Source organism: Patella vulgata, chromosome 1, assembly GCF_932274485.2.
Source record: "Patella vulgata chromosome 1, xgPatVulg1.2, whole genome shotgun sequence".
Lineage (NCBI taxonomy): Eukaryota > Metazoa > Mollusca > Gastropoda > Patellidae > Patella > Patella vulgata.
Window position 1 is genome coordinate 85,435,746 of NC_065879.2, and position 18,928 is coordinate 85,454,673.

An 18,928-nucleotide genomic window follows, 5' to 3' on the forward strand; every position below is an offset into this window, starting at 1 on the left:
CGATACTAGAAAATATCTTTTTGTGTTTATACCCACAATTCTAACCCTAACCCTTCAGAATAGTTTTACCCGCAATCCAGCGTTTTACAGCTTCAATTTGTACGTTTGACATGTAATTTGTAAACCTAACCCGAACCCTAACCTTAACCCTAGAAAAAGATATTTTCCAGATCGTACAAAGATCTAGTATTGTGCAATGTTAAAGATCGGATACTCTAGCCATATTCTTATTACAACAATTTAGAAGACAGCAAAACGAAGTGTATGATTGGACGAAATTATTTGCATATTGCGCTATCGTAGGTTTCGTAATAATGGCATTCCTTTGGCCCGGAGATTATCTTCAATTCGGGACACATCGCCATCACCTAGACCCGTGGTTCTCAAACGTGTTAAAGTCGGAGTGTACTTGCAATCCTACAAGTAATTGTGGGCGCACGATATACATATTACATAGTCAAATATTATACAAAAGATATGGTGCGACTAAAAACTATAAAATGAAAAATAAACCTTAAAGGGGCATTACGTAAGAATAGATAAAGAGCTAACAGTTCACACTATAACAGTTAAAATATAGATAATGTTAAGAGAATATGCTGAATATTTCAGTCAAATGGCGTCACTCTGAACCAAGATATTAACGATTCAATTTTCGGCTAGCTTCGATCATCATTACTAAGGTCGGTTCTATAATAAAAAAAAGTCTCGATTATCCACTTAACGTTAAATTATCCATCACAAAATGTATTCAAATCCACTAAAGATCGCAGGCTAACGATGACATCGAGAGTTGATTATGGCCTAGATCAGTAAATTAATGTCTAATTACTCCTTGTCACATATGCAAGCTGGGAATAGAATCCATGCTGGGAATCGAATCCATGCCACTTGATTCAATGACATACCTATGATCTAAAGCCCAATCAACTGACCATGAGGTCACACAACTAATTGTCAAATCTTTATGTATAAAAGACGAAACGAAATATATATAATGACCAAAGCCATTATAGGAGTCGTTTAACAATAAATACACAAGCTTCTTTAATACACTGTCGTTACCGATACTTTATTCTTTTACGTTTACTTTACAGTATCACTTGAACGTTTACGATATGTCGACAATTCTTTTTATACGATTCATGACGTTAACTTTAGGACGTTATAGAAAGAAAATCTACATCAGTACATGTGGAACTTTACTTTTGGTTACAACAGCAACAGTACTAACGGTAGTAACAGACAGACAGTAACCATAGTAACTGACAGTAACTGACAGTAATCAGAGTAACTGACAGGTTTTGCTACAACGAAAAGAAAAATAACTTTAAGTTTGATATACAGGTAAATAAACGTTTAGGCATAATCTACGTTTGCTTTAGATATCATAAATGGACATTAAATTCAATAATAATGTTACTTACAGCTTGTGGGGACTGTAAAAATAATACAGTCTCGTAATTAACGAAACGATAAAACAATCAACGTTAAACATCTTAACAGAAAAACATGGCGGTTATCAACAAACATGTGGTTACACAACTATCCCAAAAATTGACTAGGACTAATTAATAGCTAAATTCTGGACCAGGACCCGTTCGAAAGAATGGATGATATAAATGACAAAAAGTGGATTATTGCCGTAACAATATAGATTTGTATTTTAATCAGACTGGTTCGAATTATACCCAGTCGACAAATATCTCCATCACCCAGATAATCTGACCGAATTAGCTATTTTTGTTGAAAGCAAACAAATCTTCATATCATTATAAACGCGTTAGTTCTATTAAATTCTCTTCCATAAACTTTTCTTTGTAACAAACTGCTATTTATGGGATATAAATTTGGGCACATGCTTTGATCAACATCGTGTCCATTATCATTAGAATGGCAGTAGATATTTAAAATTCGGTTCTTTGAAAGCGTCAAGTTCATAGATAACCATTGATGGATGCATCTCCTTTGTTAATATGTGAATTTTATGTGGATTTTATTTGCATTTTATGTGCGTTTTATAAGGTGGGTCATTGCAGCAGTTAAGTAGCTTATGTCTACGCTAGGGTTCTCCAAGTGGATGTTTAGATGGTGGGGCCATGGTGGGAGTGTCCTACATTCGTCGCAATAACGTCGAACACACGATCTGACGGGGGCTTAAATAAGCAGAAATATTGTCTCAGAGCTTCTGGTTTTATAAGATTCTCGGGTAATACACCCCGACCTCACGCCAAACATGACTCCACCTTGGACCCCCGGCTCCTCAAATTTATGAAAGCACACCCATTCTCCTGACCTTAATCTTTTGGAAGATTATTGATTTTGTGATTGATGATTAATATATCATTTAAGGTCATACACACGATAAATCAAACGATCATTTATAATACCACAGATGGCCAATGAATATATTTAAACTTCTCAAAAAGTGAATGTTCTTTATAAGGATTAGGATTAATCGACTTTTAATATTTTTTAGACCCATGTGCTTTTTGGCACGATTCATTTTTTGCTGTGTGTAGTTTGACAGCACTTAGACATTTCGCCATATACGGCTTCATATACGGCTTGTTATATCCAGCAAAGAGTTGACTAGAGTGCAACCACCGCCATGTTGTTACATCAACCAAACTAACGACCGATACACACCCAACCATCATAGACGGCTTGTTACATCATCTACCAGTCGACAAAAGGTGCACTAAGCGCCATTTTGTTACGCCCACCAAATTCACGACCAATATACACGCAACCACCATAGACAGCTTGTTACGTCAATTCACCAGGCGACAAAAGGCGTACCCAACCGCCATTTTGTTACACCAACCAAACTCACGACTAGAGTATACACTTAACAGCCATTTTGGTAAACCCACCAAACTCACGCCTAGAGTACACATTACCGCCATTGTGTTACACCCACCAACCAGACGACCCATATACACCAAACCACCATATTCGACTTGCTACACCCACCAAACACGCCACCCGCCATGTTATTACACCCACCAAACTCATGCCTAGAGTACACTCAACCGCCATTTCGTTACACCCACCAAACACACGGCTAGAGTACACACCCAACCGCCATGTTATTACACCCACCAAACTTACGCCTAAAGTACACACAACCGCCATTTTGTTACACCCGCCAAACACACGGCTAGAGTATACACCCAACCGCCATTTTCTTACATCCACCAAACTCATGCCTAGAGTACACACAACCGCCATTTTGCTACACCCATCAAACAGACGAATACTATACACCCAACCCCCACATATACGGCTTGTCACATCAATCTAACGGGCGACTAAGTTATACCCAACCGCCATTTTGTTACACCAACCAAACCCACGACTATAGTACACCCAACAGTCATTTTGTTACATCATCCCAAACGGACGACTAAGCCGCAGCCATCCGTCATCTGGAAACTATGAAATTTGCACTAAGCACAATCAAGAAGGAAGACAAACATCCACAAGGTTAGATAAACAAATACATCCATCCCCGAAAAATCAGTGGGCGCATCCTGCGACTTTCATCGTGGAAGAAAGGAAGTAAACGGCAAGTAAACTAGTTTGTGTGGAGTAGGCGTTACCCCCGCCCCCTCTCTCTCTCCCTTCCCCCCCCCCCTCTCTCTCTCTCTCTCTATGGTGCGATGCGTTACGATGGGGTTGTCCCTATTGAGTCCACGGGCTGGTACATGCAGATACGTTCGGATACGTTTCGATACGATCAACACATTTACTTTGACTGACACCAATATATGATAAGACCTGATAGAATTCCCACGATTCGTGATAGTGGAGACCTAGCATAAGGAATGGTGCCCGGAATGTTTTAACACTCAGAGTCTGAAGCTGTTCATCCACAGAGGCAACAAAACTAGAGTAGTGTCAGGTGGGCTTTATTGTAGGAAGAGGATAGGTTATCAAGGGGGAGGAGCTTCCCGTTAAGGCAGGCTTTATGTAAATTGATAAAGATTTGAATGAAGTGTTTGTATGTATTTTCCCGACCCATCAGTTCATTCTTGACCCGTGTAACATTCATTTTATTGATAAATTGTGATTCGAAATCAAAAATAAAATTGAATAATAACCGACCAAAACGTTGAAAAGACATAAAAGAAATCAAATCAAATGAAATGGGGTTTAATGTCATACTGTTCTGGTACGACAGGACATCAAAGAATTTAAAAGCGGCCGATAGACTTCAAAAGGAGAGATAATTTTTTAGGACTCTGAGGGAGTATCATCAATCCAAAATTGGCTAGACACAATTGCAAAATTTCTTTTGCAGAACCTAATCTTTGCTTCTTTTCGGAATTATTTTTTTAGAAACACACAATTTTTAATAGGTGTTTTTGAAAAATAAGCCAACATAGCCTTGATTTGTGTCCTTATACTTTAATTAAAATATTAATCCAGCTGTCATAAAAATGAGTTTGTTGATTGTTCAAGTTCTTGGAGTTTTTGTTTATCATGCTGTATCAATAAACGGGGGTAAGTAAAACCATGTATTAACATTTTTTGTGAAATAAACGTTGTATTATTTAATATTATTTATTAGCATCAATTGAAAATAAAACGCTATGGGATTTTTATTGTTATTATTACATATTAATAATATTTGTTATTCTTATTTACAAGAAAACATTTAATAATCGTAGTATTTTTATTGTTATTATTATTTAGTAATAATATTTGTTATTAATATTTACGAGTAAACATTTAATAATCGTAGTATCTATATTGTTATTATTATTTATTAATATTTGTTATTTTTATTTCTAGAAAACATTTCATAATCATAGTATTTTAATCTTATTATATATTTGTTACTATTATTTACTAGAAAACATTTAATAATCGTAGTATTTATTGTTATTATTATTTGTTAATAGTATTTCTTATTATTATTGTTTACTAAAAAACATTTAATAATCGTAGTATTTTTATTGTTATTATTATTATTTAATCATAGTATTTGTTTATTTTTCTGTTTCAATAAAAGGTGGAAAATAAAAACATTTATTAGTAAAATAAACGTTATATTATTTATTATTATTTTTTGTTAAGATTGTATTATAACATAAATTGTAAAATGGACGTTATTATTTATTTATTGTTGTTATTATTTATTAATACCGTTTGTTATTTACGGTAAACATTTATATTCGTTATATTTTTATTGTTATTATTTACTAGTAAACATTTAATACTCGTAGTATTTTTATTGTTATTATTTACTAGTAAACATTTAATACTCGTAGTATTTCTATTGTTATTATTATTTATTAATAATATTTGTTATTGTTTTTTTACAGTAAACTTTTAATACTCGTGGTATTTTTATTGTTATAATTATCTATTAATAATATGTGTTAATATTTTTTACTAGAAAACATTTACTAATTGTAGTGAGTGTATTGTTATTATTTATTAATACATTTTGTTATTATTATTTACAGTAAACATTTAATAATCGTAGTGTTTTTATTGTTATTAATATTTATTAATAATATGTGTTATTATTATGTACAAGAAAATATTTAATAATCGTAGTATTTTTAATAATTTAGTAATACTATTTGTTATTATCGTTTACTAGAAAACATTGTAAACTGAACGTTATAATATATTAGTTTTACTATTCATAATATTTATGCTGTAGACTCGCAGTAACTGATAACGACATGTTTTGACTGCTATTGTAAATATTAATTTTTGTTAGTTTTATTAATTAGCGATATGAAATGAAATGGGGTTTAACGTCCTAATGCCCTGCTCCAACTAGCCTTATGAAGATGGGCATGCGTCATACAATGTGCTATGAAGGAAATTTAGCCCGGACAGTTCTTGCAAACATTATTCAAATTCACTCGCCAGTTACGAATAATTTTTTCAAGAACTTTCTGAAGTCCAAATGCTTTCTTTTACGTGCACACCAATGTGTACACGAACCCTCGATTTTTCGTACCATCCGATCGACTAAACAGCTGCCCTTGTCAGGTCCTCCGTCCTGCATCACTGGCAAGAAGGGAACCAGGCCGGAAAATCTGGATGAACTTTCTCGGCCAATGCAGGGATCGAACACCCGACCTCCAGACTAGCGAGCCAGCGTCTTACCCACTTAGCCACCGTGATACACATTCTAAATAGGGTTAGCGAGTAGAAATTATTTTAAATTGTTATAAGAATGTTTTTTTAAGTGCTTAATGATTTCTATGGTTGTATAATTGAAAACCTATTAAGTAATAGATATAGAAATAATTACGTTTTGATTTTCATAAAAAATATGCAATTTCGCTTTCACATGAGTAACGACATACCACGGTAATTACTAATAATCAAATAAAACCAAGTACGAACAATCCAAACCATTAGACAAGATTCGAAGTCCTAAAAAACGGTATCGGTAAAATAGTGTAACCACTAATAAATTTAAACCTTTTATGACGTAGTAATCTTTTTTATTCCACTAATATATTCCAGACGCAGATGACCAATGTCGTGCAGTTTTTGGATCGGGGTCATTCTTTTGTCGGGTAAGTTATTTTCCTAATTTTTTTTTTGTTGCTTAAATTAGATATTTCTTCTTTGCTATAATGTTAATGCCTCCTAGGGTGGTTATATCTTCTCCATTAGTAATGTTATTTATTTTGTCTTTTTCTTCAGTTGGCCTATTCATCTGAGCCGTTTTTTGCAGCAATGTGTGGGCCTATGAATGGTATTTGTCAAGATACAGCTACAGATCAATGTAGCGGCTCAATAACATTTAATAACTTCACGGTCTGTGGTGATAGAAAGGTGAGAAAAATGCAAATGTGTATATAGCCTATATTATCGTATGCGGTTCAACTCCGTAGAGCGAGAGAGAGAGAGAGGGGGGGGGGGAGAGAGAAAGAGGCTTAAACGTCCACTCGATATAAACTAGGTCATTTATTTCAATGATTTCCTTGTCTCTCTCTATATATAAAATGACATCATTATTTTGTGGATATTTCAGTGGTGTGTAGCAGATGGATGTGTTGCTAGCAGTCAAGCTCCATCAAGACCTTCAGGTAAATAAACGTTAGAAGTTTGGCGGCACATTTCAACAGTCTTGTTATAATACCAGGGGGGTTAGATGGCCGAATGGGTAGCAGGTGCGCGTTGTATCATAAGGTCTGTCACTGAGTCAAATGGCGTAGTTTCGATTACCCGGATGTGCGTGACAAGGAGTAGGGTCGCTATCCTGGAGGTCGCGAGTTCGCTCCCGGTGTTGGCCGAGAAAGTTCATCGGGACTTTTCGGCGTGGTTCCTCCATATCAGTGGTGCAGGACCGACGGCCTGAAAAGGGGCAACATAACGTCGTTAGGATGAGGCGAAAAACGTAGTTCCGGTTTACACATTGGCGTGCACGTAAAAGATCCCTTTCCATTTTTTTACTTTATTTTGAAGGCTTCCGTAAGACAAGAAAGGTAACTCATGTAATCTATTGTCTTGTTACTAGGGCAGACCTTTTTTATATTATTATTTAAATCCTAATATCTCAAAGTATTCAATCCTGCCCCTACACACTTTATACAGCAGAAACATTTTATTTGTTATTTTAGATACATGTCCACAATTAGATGATCCTACAGTAACATGTGCTGCAGCTCTATGTGCATTTTTAAATCCATCTAGACGACTCCAGTGTTGTGGTACCTGTGCCCCTTCGACTACCACAACTCCGTCAGCTACACCACCCACTACGAGTCCGACAACATCACCTACTACCAGTCCGACAACAACATCCCCTACTACCAGTCCAACAACATCACCTACTACAAGTCCAACAACATCACCAACTACGAGTCCTACTACATCGCCAACTACCAGTCCAACATCATCACCTACTACATCACCCACTACCAGTCCGACATCATCACCTACTACCAGTCCTACAGCATCCCCTACTACCAGTCCAACAACATCACCCACTACCAGTCCGATAACATTCCCTACTACCAGTGCAACAACATCACCTACTGCAAGTCCAACAACATCACCCACGACAAGTCCTACGACATCTCCTACTACCAGTCCAACAACATCACCTACTACCAGTCCAACAACTTCACCAACTACAAGTCCAACAACATCACCCACTACAAGTCCCAAAACATCACCCACTACCAGTCCTACAACATCACCTACTACCATCCCTACAACATCACCTACTACATCACCCAGTCCGACAACATCCCCTACTACAAGTCCGACAACATCCCCTACTACCAGTCCAATAACATCACCAACTACCAGTCCAACAACATCACCTACGACAAGTCCTACAACAGCATCTACTACATCACCCAGCCCGACAACTTCCCCTACTACAAGTCCAACAACGTCACCTACTACAAGTCCAACAACATCGCCTACTACGAGCCCTACAACATCACCTACTACAAGTCCAACAACATCACCTATTACCAGTCCAACAACATCACCTACTACCAGTCCGACAACATCACCCACTACAAGTTCAACAACGTCCCCCACTACAAGCCCTACAACATCACCTACTACCAGTGTAACAACATCACCTACTACAAGCCCTACAACATCACCTACTACAAGTCCGACAACATCTCCTACTACAAGTCCTACAACACCATCTACTACAAGTCCAACAACATCACCCACTACAAGTCCAACAACATCACCTATTACAAGCCAAACAACATCACCCACCACAAGTCCTACTACATCACCCACAACATCGCCAACTACATCACCCACTACAAGTCCGACAACAACATCGCCTACTACGAGCATTCGTACCAAAGCCCCTAGAACAACCACGAAACCAAGTGTCACTCCAAGGCATATCCCTACTAAAGGAGAATTAGACGCCCGTAAGCACATCGCGACTAAAGGTGAGTTATCTGCCAGCAGAAGCATCCCGACTAAAGAACAGCTTGCTGCCAGCAGATATATCTCGACTAAGGGACAGCTGGCTGCCAGCAGCAACATTCTGACTAAAGGACAGTTAGCTGCAGCAAGAAATATCCCCACGATAGGACAACTGTCAACGAAATATACACAAACTTGATAGATATTTACAATTATATAAACCCCGATCCTTCTTGTAGCATCTATTCAGATGGTTAATTTCGTCTACGTCTTATAACAAAACAATTAAAGCAATACCGCCTACTACAAGTCCTACAATATCACCTACTACCAGTGCAATAACAACACCTACTACGTGTCCAACTACAAGTCCTATTACATCCCCCACTACCAGTCCTACTACATCACCTGCTTCCAGTGCAACAACATCACTACACCTACTACCAGTCACCTACTACGAGCCCTAATACATCACCCATTACAAGTCCGACAACATCACCTACTATAAGTCCTACCACATCACCTACCACAAATCCAACAACATCATCTACTACAAGCGTCACGCCGAGGGATACCCTTTAGACGCCATTAGAAAGATCCCTACTAAAGGGGAACTATTCGTCAAAAGGACAGTTGGCGTTTACAAGAAACATCCCGACAAGAGGGCAGTTAACGGTGTAAAGAAGAATCCCATCAAAGGGGAAGTTGACGGCAAGCAGAAACATTCTCACTAAAGGACAAATGAATCTTGGAGGAATTTAACATTGTCAAATAATTACTAAGTTACAACTCTTGAAACATTTTCTTGCAAGTACGGATCATTAATATTCCCACAAAAGGAAACATTACGTTGTAAATTATGATCAATTTATTTACTACAATTTCAACTCTTTAAACCTCTTCTTGGTATTTCAAAGTACGGATCATTAATATTTGTAAACTTAAACATACATTATGCAAGAGCTAAACTAGCCTATTGCAGATGTTATATAAACTATTAATTAGACATAATATAGTAACAAAACAAGACCATAATCAACTCTCGATGGCATCGGATACTCGAGATTTTAACTAGATTAGAACGGTTCGCCATTTCAAAAGTCTCGAATACACCAGTTCCCTGGTTACCACAATGCACATATCTTCTCAAAACTACAAACAGTGATAACTTGGTTCAGAATGAAGTAATTTGAATGAAATTTTCAATATTTTCATTTTACATTATCTATATTTTGAGCTAGCAAGAATGGTCAGCTCTTTATCTAAATCTTACATAATGTATGTTTAATATTTTTATTCATGAAATATTGCTAAAATTATGTTAGTCCCGAAATGAACTAGTCTCTCTCTCTCTCTCTCTCTCTCTCTCTCTCTCTCATATTTTTTTTATCATGTTGCTATGTAACAGACGATCTGCTCTTCTTTATATTGTTTTGATCATCTACATAAAACTCATTAAATCTTGAAGTATTTAGTGTTTTTATACGCCCATATTTTTGTGAGGTGAATGTACATGAAGAATCCAGTAGACGTAGTACAAGGGTTAATCAGCGAACTGGATGTATGAGATGTGTTGTTGACGTTTGGGAAAGTAGGACGAGGGGAAATGTGTAGGGAGTGAAGTGCTGTAAAGGGATAGTTAGATGTATTATGAATGGTTAGAGTGGCTGTGGTGTTACGGTGAAATACTATGCCGCCACCGTAACACCACAGCTTTATGATTTGTTAGACAGGAGTGATGTAATGGGTGTCAACAACTGGGTATGCTGGTACCGTCGCAACGTAGCCGTGAAATATATATTGTGGGGGGAAGGGCGGAAACGGAAAAATATACAATGTTGACAGTATGTGCCAGACATGAGGGTCACCCTCATAAAAAATTTTTTTTTTAAATTTCAGTTTTCTGTAAGCAGTGAAAACACTATTTTGGCATTGTTTGCGGGGTTAAACCTAAAAATCACATTAATACACCTATTGCACGATATTGTGAAACTAGCTGACGAAGACAGCTCGGGCGGCGATTGTTCGACTCGGGGCTGCTCTGTCAGTATCTAACAAACGCATTTAGTTCGCGTACAACTTTTAAAAACCGAATGTCAGTATGGTATTTCTCACATAATTGGTTATCGCAAAAACAGAGTAAACTGAAAGCGAGTAATCTCGACTCAAACCTATAGTCTATAGCCTACTTACTACACTGTCACTAGGCTTCCTATATTATTGTTTGTGGACGGTTTACTACTCAGTGATAAGCCTGCGCCGCAAAAAGAGGTCTCGCCTTTTATTATTAGTATAATGAATTCCTCATGTGCGGCAGGTTAGTTTGCTTCTAAAAACACTGTTTTCCGTTCCAAAAAATACAAAAGTAATTTTCTACCAGATGACAATGGTTCTTTTCACCGAGACTAGATAATTTCTCTCGGTGTAAGGATATAGCTATGGATAAGTTCATACAAGCTCAATAAATCCGCGGTCACTTCGGGTCACACTGTTGAGAAAATAAACCGATGGGTTTGTTTAGTAGCAAATCGAGCGTGAATCAACTGAGTTTGTACTGAAAAATTTTTGAGTGATATGTATGAACTGTCTTCACACATTCGGTTTATAAATAGCGATATACAGGTTCAGTGGCAAGTGTTGTACTTCACAGACTGTTTACCTCCGAACTACCTCCGCACGAAATCCCCGATTTGGGTACTTGTTAAAAGAAAAAGAAATAGTACCTGTGCGCATGCCAGTAAAAAAACCCCTAAGAGTTCGCGCATAAAAATGCCCGAACGTACCAGGCGCCAGGTCATCCAGGGGAAGAATGATCTAAGTCACATTTTTGTCTTTTCGCAAAACCTTATATCTCTTATACCCCCGTCAGACCGGGTGGCGTCATTACTGCGACGCTACGGCGACGGAAAAATCATCGCAGAGCGAGTCAAGAACGCCATAAACGCGGTAAACGCGTGGTGGGAAACGCCAGATATCCATGGTCGTGAATGATCGCCTAGTCACCGCGCTTGTTTTAAGCATGTTCAAAACAAACGCCAAGGCTTTGCGATCTAACCTTGAAAGTTGTAATGCCCCAGTCAGACCGGGGTGGCGTCCTTACTGCGCTGCAGAGACCGTACGGCGACCAGAAAATGCACAAGGTCGCCGGCAAACGTGAACACAACGTACGAAAATGTCCTAAAATATTACAAACTTGAACAAAAAATTGCGTTTTCACATGTGACTCGGCGATCTTTTGCGACCATCGAGACCACAGCGTGATATCTAGCGTTTCCACCACGCTTTTACCACGCTTATGGCGATCTTGACGCGCTCTGGGGCCATTTTCCGTCGCCGTAGCAACGCAGTAAAGGCTCGTCCCCGGTCTGACGGGGTAACGAACGAGACTTTTATCAAGTTTGTAAATTTTTGGGGACAATTTCTCGCGTTGTGTTTACGTTTGCCGGCGACCTTGTGCATTTTCTAGTCGCTGTACGGTCGCAGCAGCGCAGTAAGGACGCCACCCGGTCTGACGGGGGCATTAAGAACGGTGTTATTAAAAGAGTTTGTAACATTCCTGTTTGCCATAAGGTTTCTCATAATAAGAACCATCAATGCATTTCTCAATTATTGCTCAAACGATCTTTTGTGTTTCTATGTTTAGCTTTGTTTTTATTTGTGTTTGGCTTATTTTTTCGGGGTGAGCGATTAATTGGTAACATGGGAAATAACTCCAGCGATTTCGTTTAGAGAGCTGTTACCGCGTATAAACTTGTTGGCAACAAATGGGGTTGGATGGCCGAATGATTAGCACGTGCGCGCTGTATCATAAGGCCTGTCATTGAGTCAACTGGCGTGGTTTCGAATCCCCTGTTGTACGTGACAAGGATTAGGGTCGCCTGTCCAACCTCGTAGGTCTTCACCGGGTCCTCCGGTTTCCTCCCACTGCTAAAGACACCTACACGCAAGCGAATTACTGAAATAAAATTAAACCATATGTTAGTACCGAAATGACCTAGTATGTGTCGAGTGGACGTTAAACCCCATTTCTCTCTCGCGATTAAAGGGTCTAAAGTACAGCACATGTCACCATTTTCCTTTTAGAATTCCACTTTTATATACACGCGTATTTCAATCACATAGCTAGACCAAGAGATATTTGGTTTATTGAAAATCACATGATCTATGACCTAAGCCCAAGGACGATTCGTAGTCAAATGCTGAATAGCGATACTTGCATGATTATAAAGTATTTAGTTATAAATTAATTATGATAGTTTGTTCAAAATGAAGCCACTTCAGTAACCAACGAAATAAAAATGCTAATACGATTATAGAATTAACGCCACTAATTTTCTTAAAACTGGAAGTAATGGACCGTAAATCAAAACCTTAAAACCGTGTGAAAAGCGACCACTTCTTTGTGTATAAAATTATGATTACCATATGGTTTACATCACGGAACAGATTTCTTCAATTGGTTAGAGAGAGAGAGAGAGGGAGAGAGAGAGAGAGAGGCAGCTCGATTTACTCCTTGTCACGTAGGCCTACCAGTAATAAGCGGCTAAATATGCTTGTGTTATCCAGTTTTATTCATCGGTAAGAAGTCGCACACATTTATTTACACATGTATGTATTTATTATTTATATATGTATGTATTTATTATTTATATGTAGGTATTTATTATATATATATGTATGTATTTTTTATTTATATATGTATGTATTTATTATCTATATATGTATGTATTTATTATCTATATATGTATGTATTTATTATCTATATATGTATGTATTTATTATCTGTATATGTATGTATTTATTTTTAACACATGTATGTATTTATTATTTATATATGTATGTATTTATTATTTATAAATGTAGGTATTTATTATCTATATATGTATGTATTTATTATCTATATATGTATGTATTTATTATCTATATATCTATATATCTATTATCTATAAGCGCGGTAAACGCGTGGTGGGAAACGCCAGATATCCATGGTCGTGAATGATCGCCTAGTCACCGCGCTTGTTTTAAGCATGTTCAAAACAAACGCCAAGGCTTTGCGATCTAACCTTGAAAGTTGTAATGCCCCAGTCAGACCGGGGTGGCGTCCTTACTGCGCTGCAGAGACCGTACGGCGACCAGAAAATGCACAAGGTCGCCGGCAAACGTGAACACAACGTACGAAAATGTTCTAAAATATTACAAACTTGAACAAAAAATTGCGTTTTCACATGTGACTCGGCGATCTTTTGCGACCATCGAGACCACAGCGTGATATCTGGCGTTTCCACTACGCTTTTACCACGCTTATGGCGATCTTGACGCGCTCTGGGGCCATTTTCCGTCGCCGTAGCAGCGCAGTAAAGGCGCGTCCCCAGTCTGACGGGGTAACGAACGAGACTTTTATCAAGTTTGTAAATTTTTGGGGACAATTTCTCGCGTTGTGTTTACGTTTGCCGGCGACCTTGTGCATTTTCTAGTCGCTGTACGGTCGCAGCAGCGCAGTAAGGACGCCACCCGGTCTGACGGGGGCATTAAGAACGGTGTTATTAAAAGAGTTTGTAAGAGTCCTGTTTGCCATAAGGTTTCTCATAATAAGAACCATCAATGCATTTCTCAATTATTGCTCAAACGATCTTTTGTGTTTCTATGTTTAGCTTTGTTTTTATTTGTGTTTGGCTTATTTTTTCGGGGTGGGCGATGAGTTGGTAACATGGGAAATAACTCCAACGGTTTCGTTTAGAGAGCTGTTACCGCGTTTAAACTTGTTGGCAACAAATGGGGTTGGATGGCCGAATGATTAGCACGTGCGCGCTGTATCATAAGGCCTGTCATTGAGTCAACTGGCGTGGTTTCGAATCCCCTGTTGTACGTGACAAGGATTAGGGTCGCCTGTCCAACCTCGTAGGTCTTCACCGGGTCCTCCGGTTTCCTCCCACTGCTAAAGACACCTACACGCAAGCGAATTACTGAAATAAAATTAAACCATATGTTAGTACCGAAATGACCTAGTATGTGTCGAGTGGACGTTAAACCCCATTTCTCTCTCGCGATTAAAGGGTCTAAAGTACAGCACATGTCACCATTTTCCTTTTAGAATTCCACTTTTATATACACGCGTATTTCAATCACATAGCTAGACCAAGAGATATTTGGTTTATTGAAAATCACATGATCTATGACCTAAGCCCAAGGACGATTCGTAGTCAAATGCTGAATAGCGATACTTGCATGATTATAAAGTATTTAGTTATAAATTGATTATGACAGTTTGTTCAAAATGAAGCCACTTCAGTAACCAACGAAATAAAAATGCTAATACGATTATAGAATTAACGCCACTAATTTTCTTAAAACTGGAAGTAATGGACCGTAAATCAAAACCTTAAAACCGTGTGAAAAGCGACCACTTCTTTGTGTATAAAATTATGATTACCATATGGTTTACAAAAACGGAACAGATTTCTTCAATTGGTTAGAGAGAGAGAGAGAGGGAGAGAGAGAGAGAGAGGCAGCTCGATTTACTCCTTGTCACGTAGGCCTACCAGTAATAAGCGGCTAAATATGCTTGTGTTATCCAGTTTTATTCATCGGTAAGAAGTCGCACACATTTATTTACACATGTATGTATTTATTATTTATATATGTATGTATTTATTATTTATATGTAGGTATTTATTATATATATATGTATGTATTTTTTATTTATATATGTATGTATTTATTATCTATATATGTATGTATTTATTATCTATATATGTATGTATTTATTATCTATATATGTATGTATTTATTATTTATATATTTATGTATCTATTATCTGTATATGTATGTATTTATTTTTAACACATGTATGTATTTATTATTTATATATGTATGTATTTATTATTTATAAATGTAGGTATTTATTATCTATATATGTATGTATTTATTATCTATATATGTATGTATTTATTATCTATATATCTATGTATTTATTAACTATATATCTATGTATTTATTATTTATATATTTATGTATTTATTATTTATATATTTATGCATTTATTATTTATATATAAATATATATATATATATATATATATATGTATGTATTTATTATTTATATATGTATGTATTTATTATTTATATATGTATGTATTTATTATCTATATAATATGTATGTATTTATTATTCATATATGTATGTATTTATTATATATATATGTATGTATCTATTATTTATATATGTATGTATTTATTATTTATATATTTATGTATTTATTATTTATATATGTATGTATTTATTATTTATATATATATATGTATTTATTATTTATATATTTATTTATCTATTATCTGTATATGTATGTATTTATTACGTATATATGTATGTATTTATTATCTATATATGTATGTATTTATTATTTATAAATCTATGTGTTTATTATTTACATATGTATGTATTTATTATCTATATATGTATGTATTTATTATTAACATATGTATGTATTCATTATTTACATGTGTATTTATTATTTACATATATATATATTTATTATTTACATATATATATATTTATTATTTACATATATATATATTTGTTATTAACATATATATGTTGGTATTTATCATTTTCATGTATGAATTTTTTTACATATGTGTATTTTTTATTTATTATTTAAATGTATCTATTCATAAATTTATTTCACACGCTACCCCACACCGAAACAACCAATAAATGTTTCTTTAAACGAACCCGGATTTACCACTTAATAATTCTAGAAACTGTTTTTACATAAATTGTATCCATCGATTCGTACTTTCCAAGAATCTTAAGTGTTGAGCAGGCTTATGCAAGAGCTAAATCTGCCTATTGTAGGTCTTTCTTTAGGCCTTAAATGTTACATAAATTATTAATTAGACATTAATTAACTTACCAAGACCATAATCAAACCGTTAAAATGGATAATCGAGACTCTGTTATTAACGTAACAACGGTAGTAATGGCAATCAAGGCTACACTGTTCATCTAACGACGATAATGAGACCCAGAGCGAAACAATGTGACTGAAATTGTCAACACAGTACTTTTTCTTCATTATTTATCTTATATTATATCGAGAACTGTCGGCTCTTTGTCTAATCTTACCTGATGCCCCTTTATGCTGTACGATTTTAATTTTGCAATCGTTTAATCATCAGTTCATTGAATTTCAGCTCTCCCAGTTAATGCAATATGCCATGAAAATGTTATCCAATATTAGCTGATCACACTATTTTGCCTATACCGTTTTTTTAGCACTTCAAAATACGATTTTAATTTCGAAATCGTTTAATCATTGCCGATCATCAGTTCATTGGGTTTAAGCTCCCTTCGTTAAAGCAATATGCCATCAGAATGTTATCCAACACTATTTTCCTTAAACCGTTTTTTAGGACCTCGAAATTTTATCTAATGGTTTGGATTGTTAGTATTTGGTTTTATTTTATGATATAACTGAATAACAAAATTTATTAACAAAAACGAGATTTTAAAAAAAAATCTCAGACGTGATCTAGCATTAACTTCAGCCACTTATCTTCAGCAATGTAATACCATATAAAGCACACATAAAATGCACATAAACTGAACAAGTGAACTTGACTTTTTGACAGAACTGATTTTTAAATATCTGTATGTATTGTGATGATAATCGTGGACCAGGTATCAATGCATGTCCCCCTATAAATAACCCAGCGTTACAAAAAGTGATTTATAAAGGAGGGGATCATTGACATAACGTGTTTTTAATGATTTAGGGTTTTGTTTGGTGAGTAGACGAGAAATCTTTTTGACAAAACTTAATGCATAAATTAGACAGGTGAAGATAGGTGGCAATTCTTTTACTTCGATATCACCTGAGTAGAAATGGACGTCGTTGTTGCTTTTAGTCGTCAACCTGTATGCCTCTCTGTCTTTCTATCGTCCACTCTTCGCGTCAACACTCGAAGAGGGATCCTTGTGAAGAATTTGTGTTTTATCTCTTTTGTTTAAAAGGCTCTTATTATTATTCATTTTTTTATTTGAATTTGTAGTTTTTGTTATATGCTTCCATAAATGAAATGAAATGAAATGGAGTTTAACGTCCTAATGCTCCCACTGGGATAATGAAGGCGGGCATACGCCATGTAGTGTGTTATGAGGAAAATTTGGCACTACGGCCTACTTTTATATCGAATTCCAATTGCCAATCCGAACTGCCAATGGATCTTTTACGTACATGTCAAAGTATACGCGGGTCCTCGGTTTTTCGTCCCATCCGAACGACTAAACAGCTATCCCTGTCAGGCCCTCCGCCCTGCAGCACTGACAAGGGGAAACCACATCGAAAAACATACGTAACGCGTGTAGATACAGCATGAATAAACATAATATTGCTCCTTCAAATTACAAACATTATTTAGTAGAAATTATACCCTGCACTTGTACGTGACATGGAGTATGGTCACCTGTCTAGTCCCGTCGGTTTTCTGCTAGTAATCAGTTTTCTTCCCACCTCTTCGCGCAAACGAATTATTGAAATAAAAATGTACCCTATGTCAGTCCCATAATGACCTACTTATGTCGAGTGGACGTTAAACCACTAGATTTTAATTTCTAGACAGCTAATTAACTCAGTGTTTTTAATTCGTAGACAGCTAATTAACTCGGTGATTTTAATTTGTAGACAGCTAATTTTGGCGACGTTGCTAATATTTACTGTTGATCAGCTTGAAATCGTGGGCCACGCCTCTACTATTGTTTGCAGATCGGAAAATAAAATTGATACATTATATAATATTCTAGTTACACTGCCCCATAAATATTATTTTCTACGAAATATTTAACCTTAGTGCCCGGGCATCAATGAGGAACAATACTTGTTTAGGTTTTGAATGTCATTTCCGTCCATTATATCTTGCATTATTCATGAATGGTTTATATATAGGGCTGTCAACTTTAATACAGGTAGGGTTATCATCCATATTTCCACCAAGTCTTAAGCCCGATATACACTATACGATTATTGTTTGATCGATGAA

The 18,928-nt window shown here is 36.2% G+C and overlaps 1 protein-coding gene across 1 annotated transcript; it reads left to right on the forward strand.

Moving 5' to 3' along the window:
* The first annotated feature begins 4,307 nt into the window (after positions 1-4,307).
* On the forward strand, positions 4,308-10,342 carry LOC126821047 (mucin-2). The gene is made up of 5 exons (XM_050549346.2): positions 4,308-4,509; positions 6,502-6,554; positions 6,685-6,816; positions 7,016-7,070; positions 7,605-10,342. Exons 1-5 carry the CDS (start codon positions 4,446-4,448, stop codon positions 9,089-9,091), a joined length of 1,791 nt encoding a protein of 596 aa, XP_050405303.1. The 5' UTR covers positions 4,308-4,445; the 3' UTR covers positions 9,092-10,342.
* Positions 10,343-18,928: the final 8,586 nt, after the last annotated feature.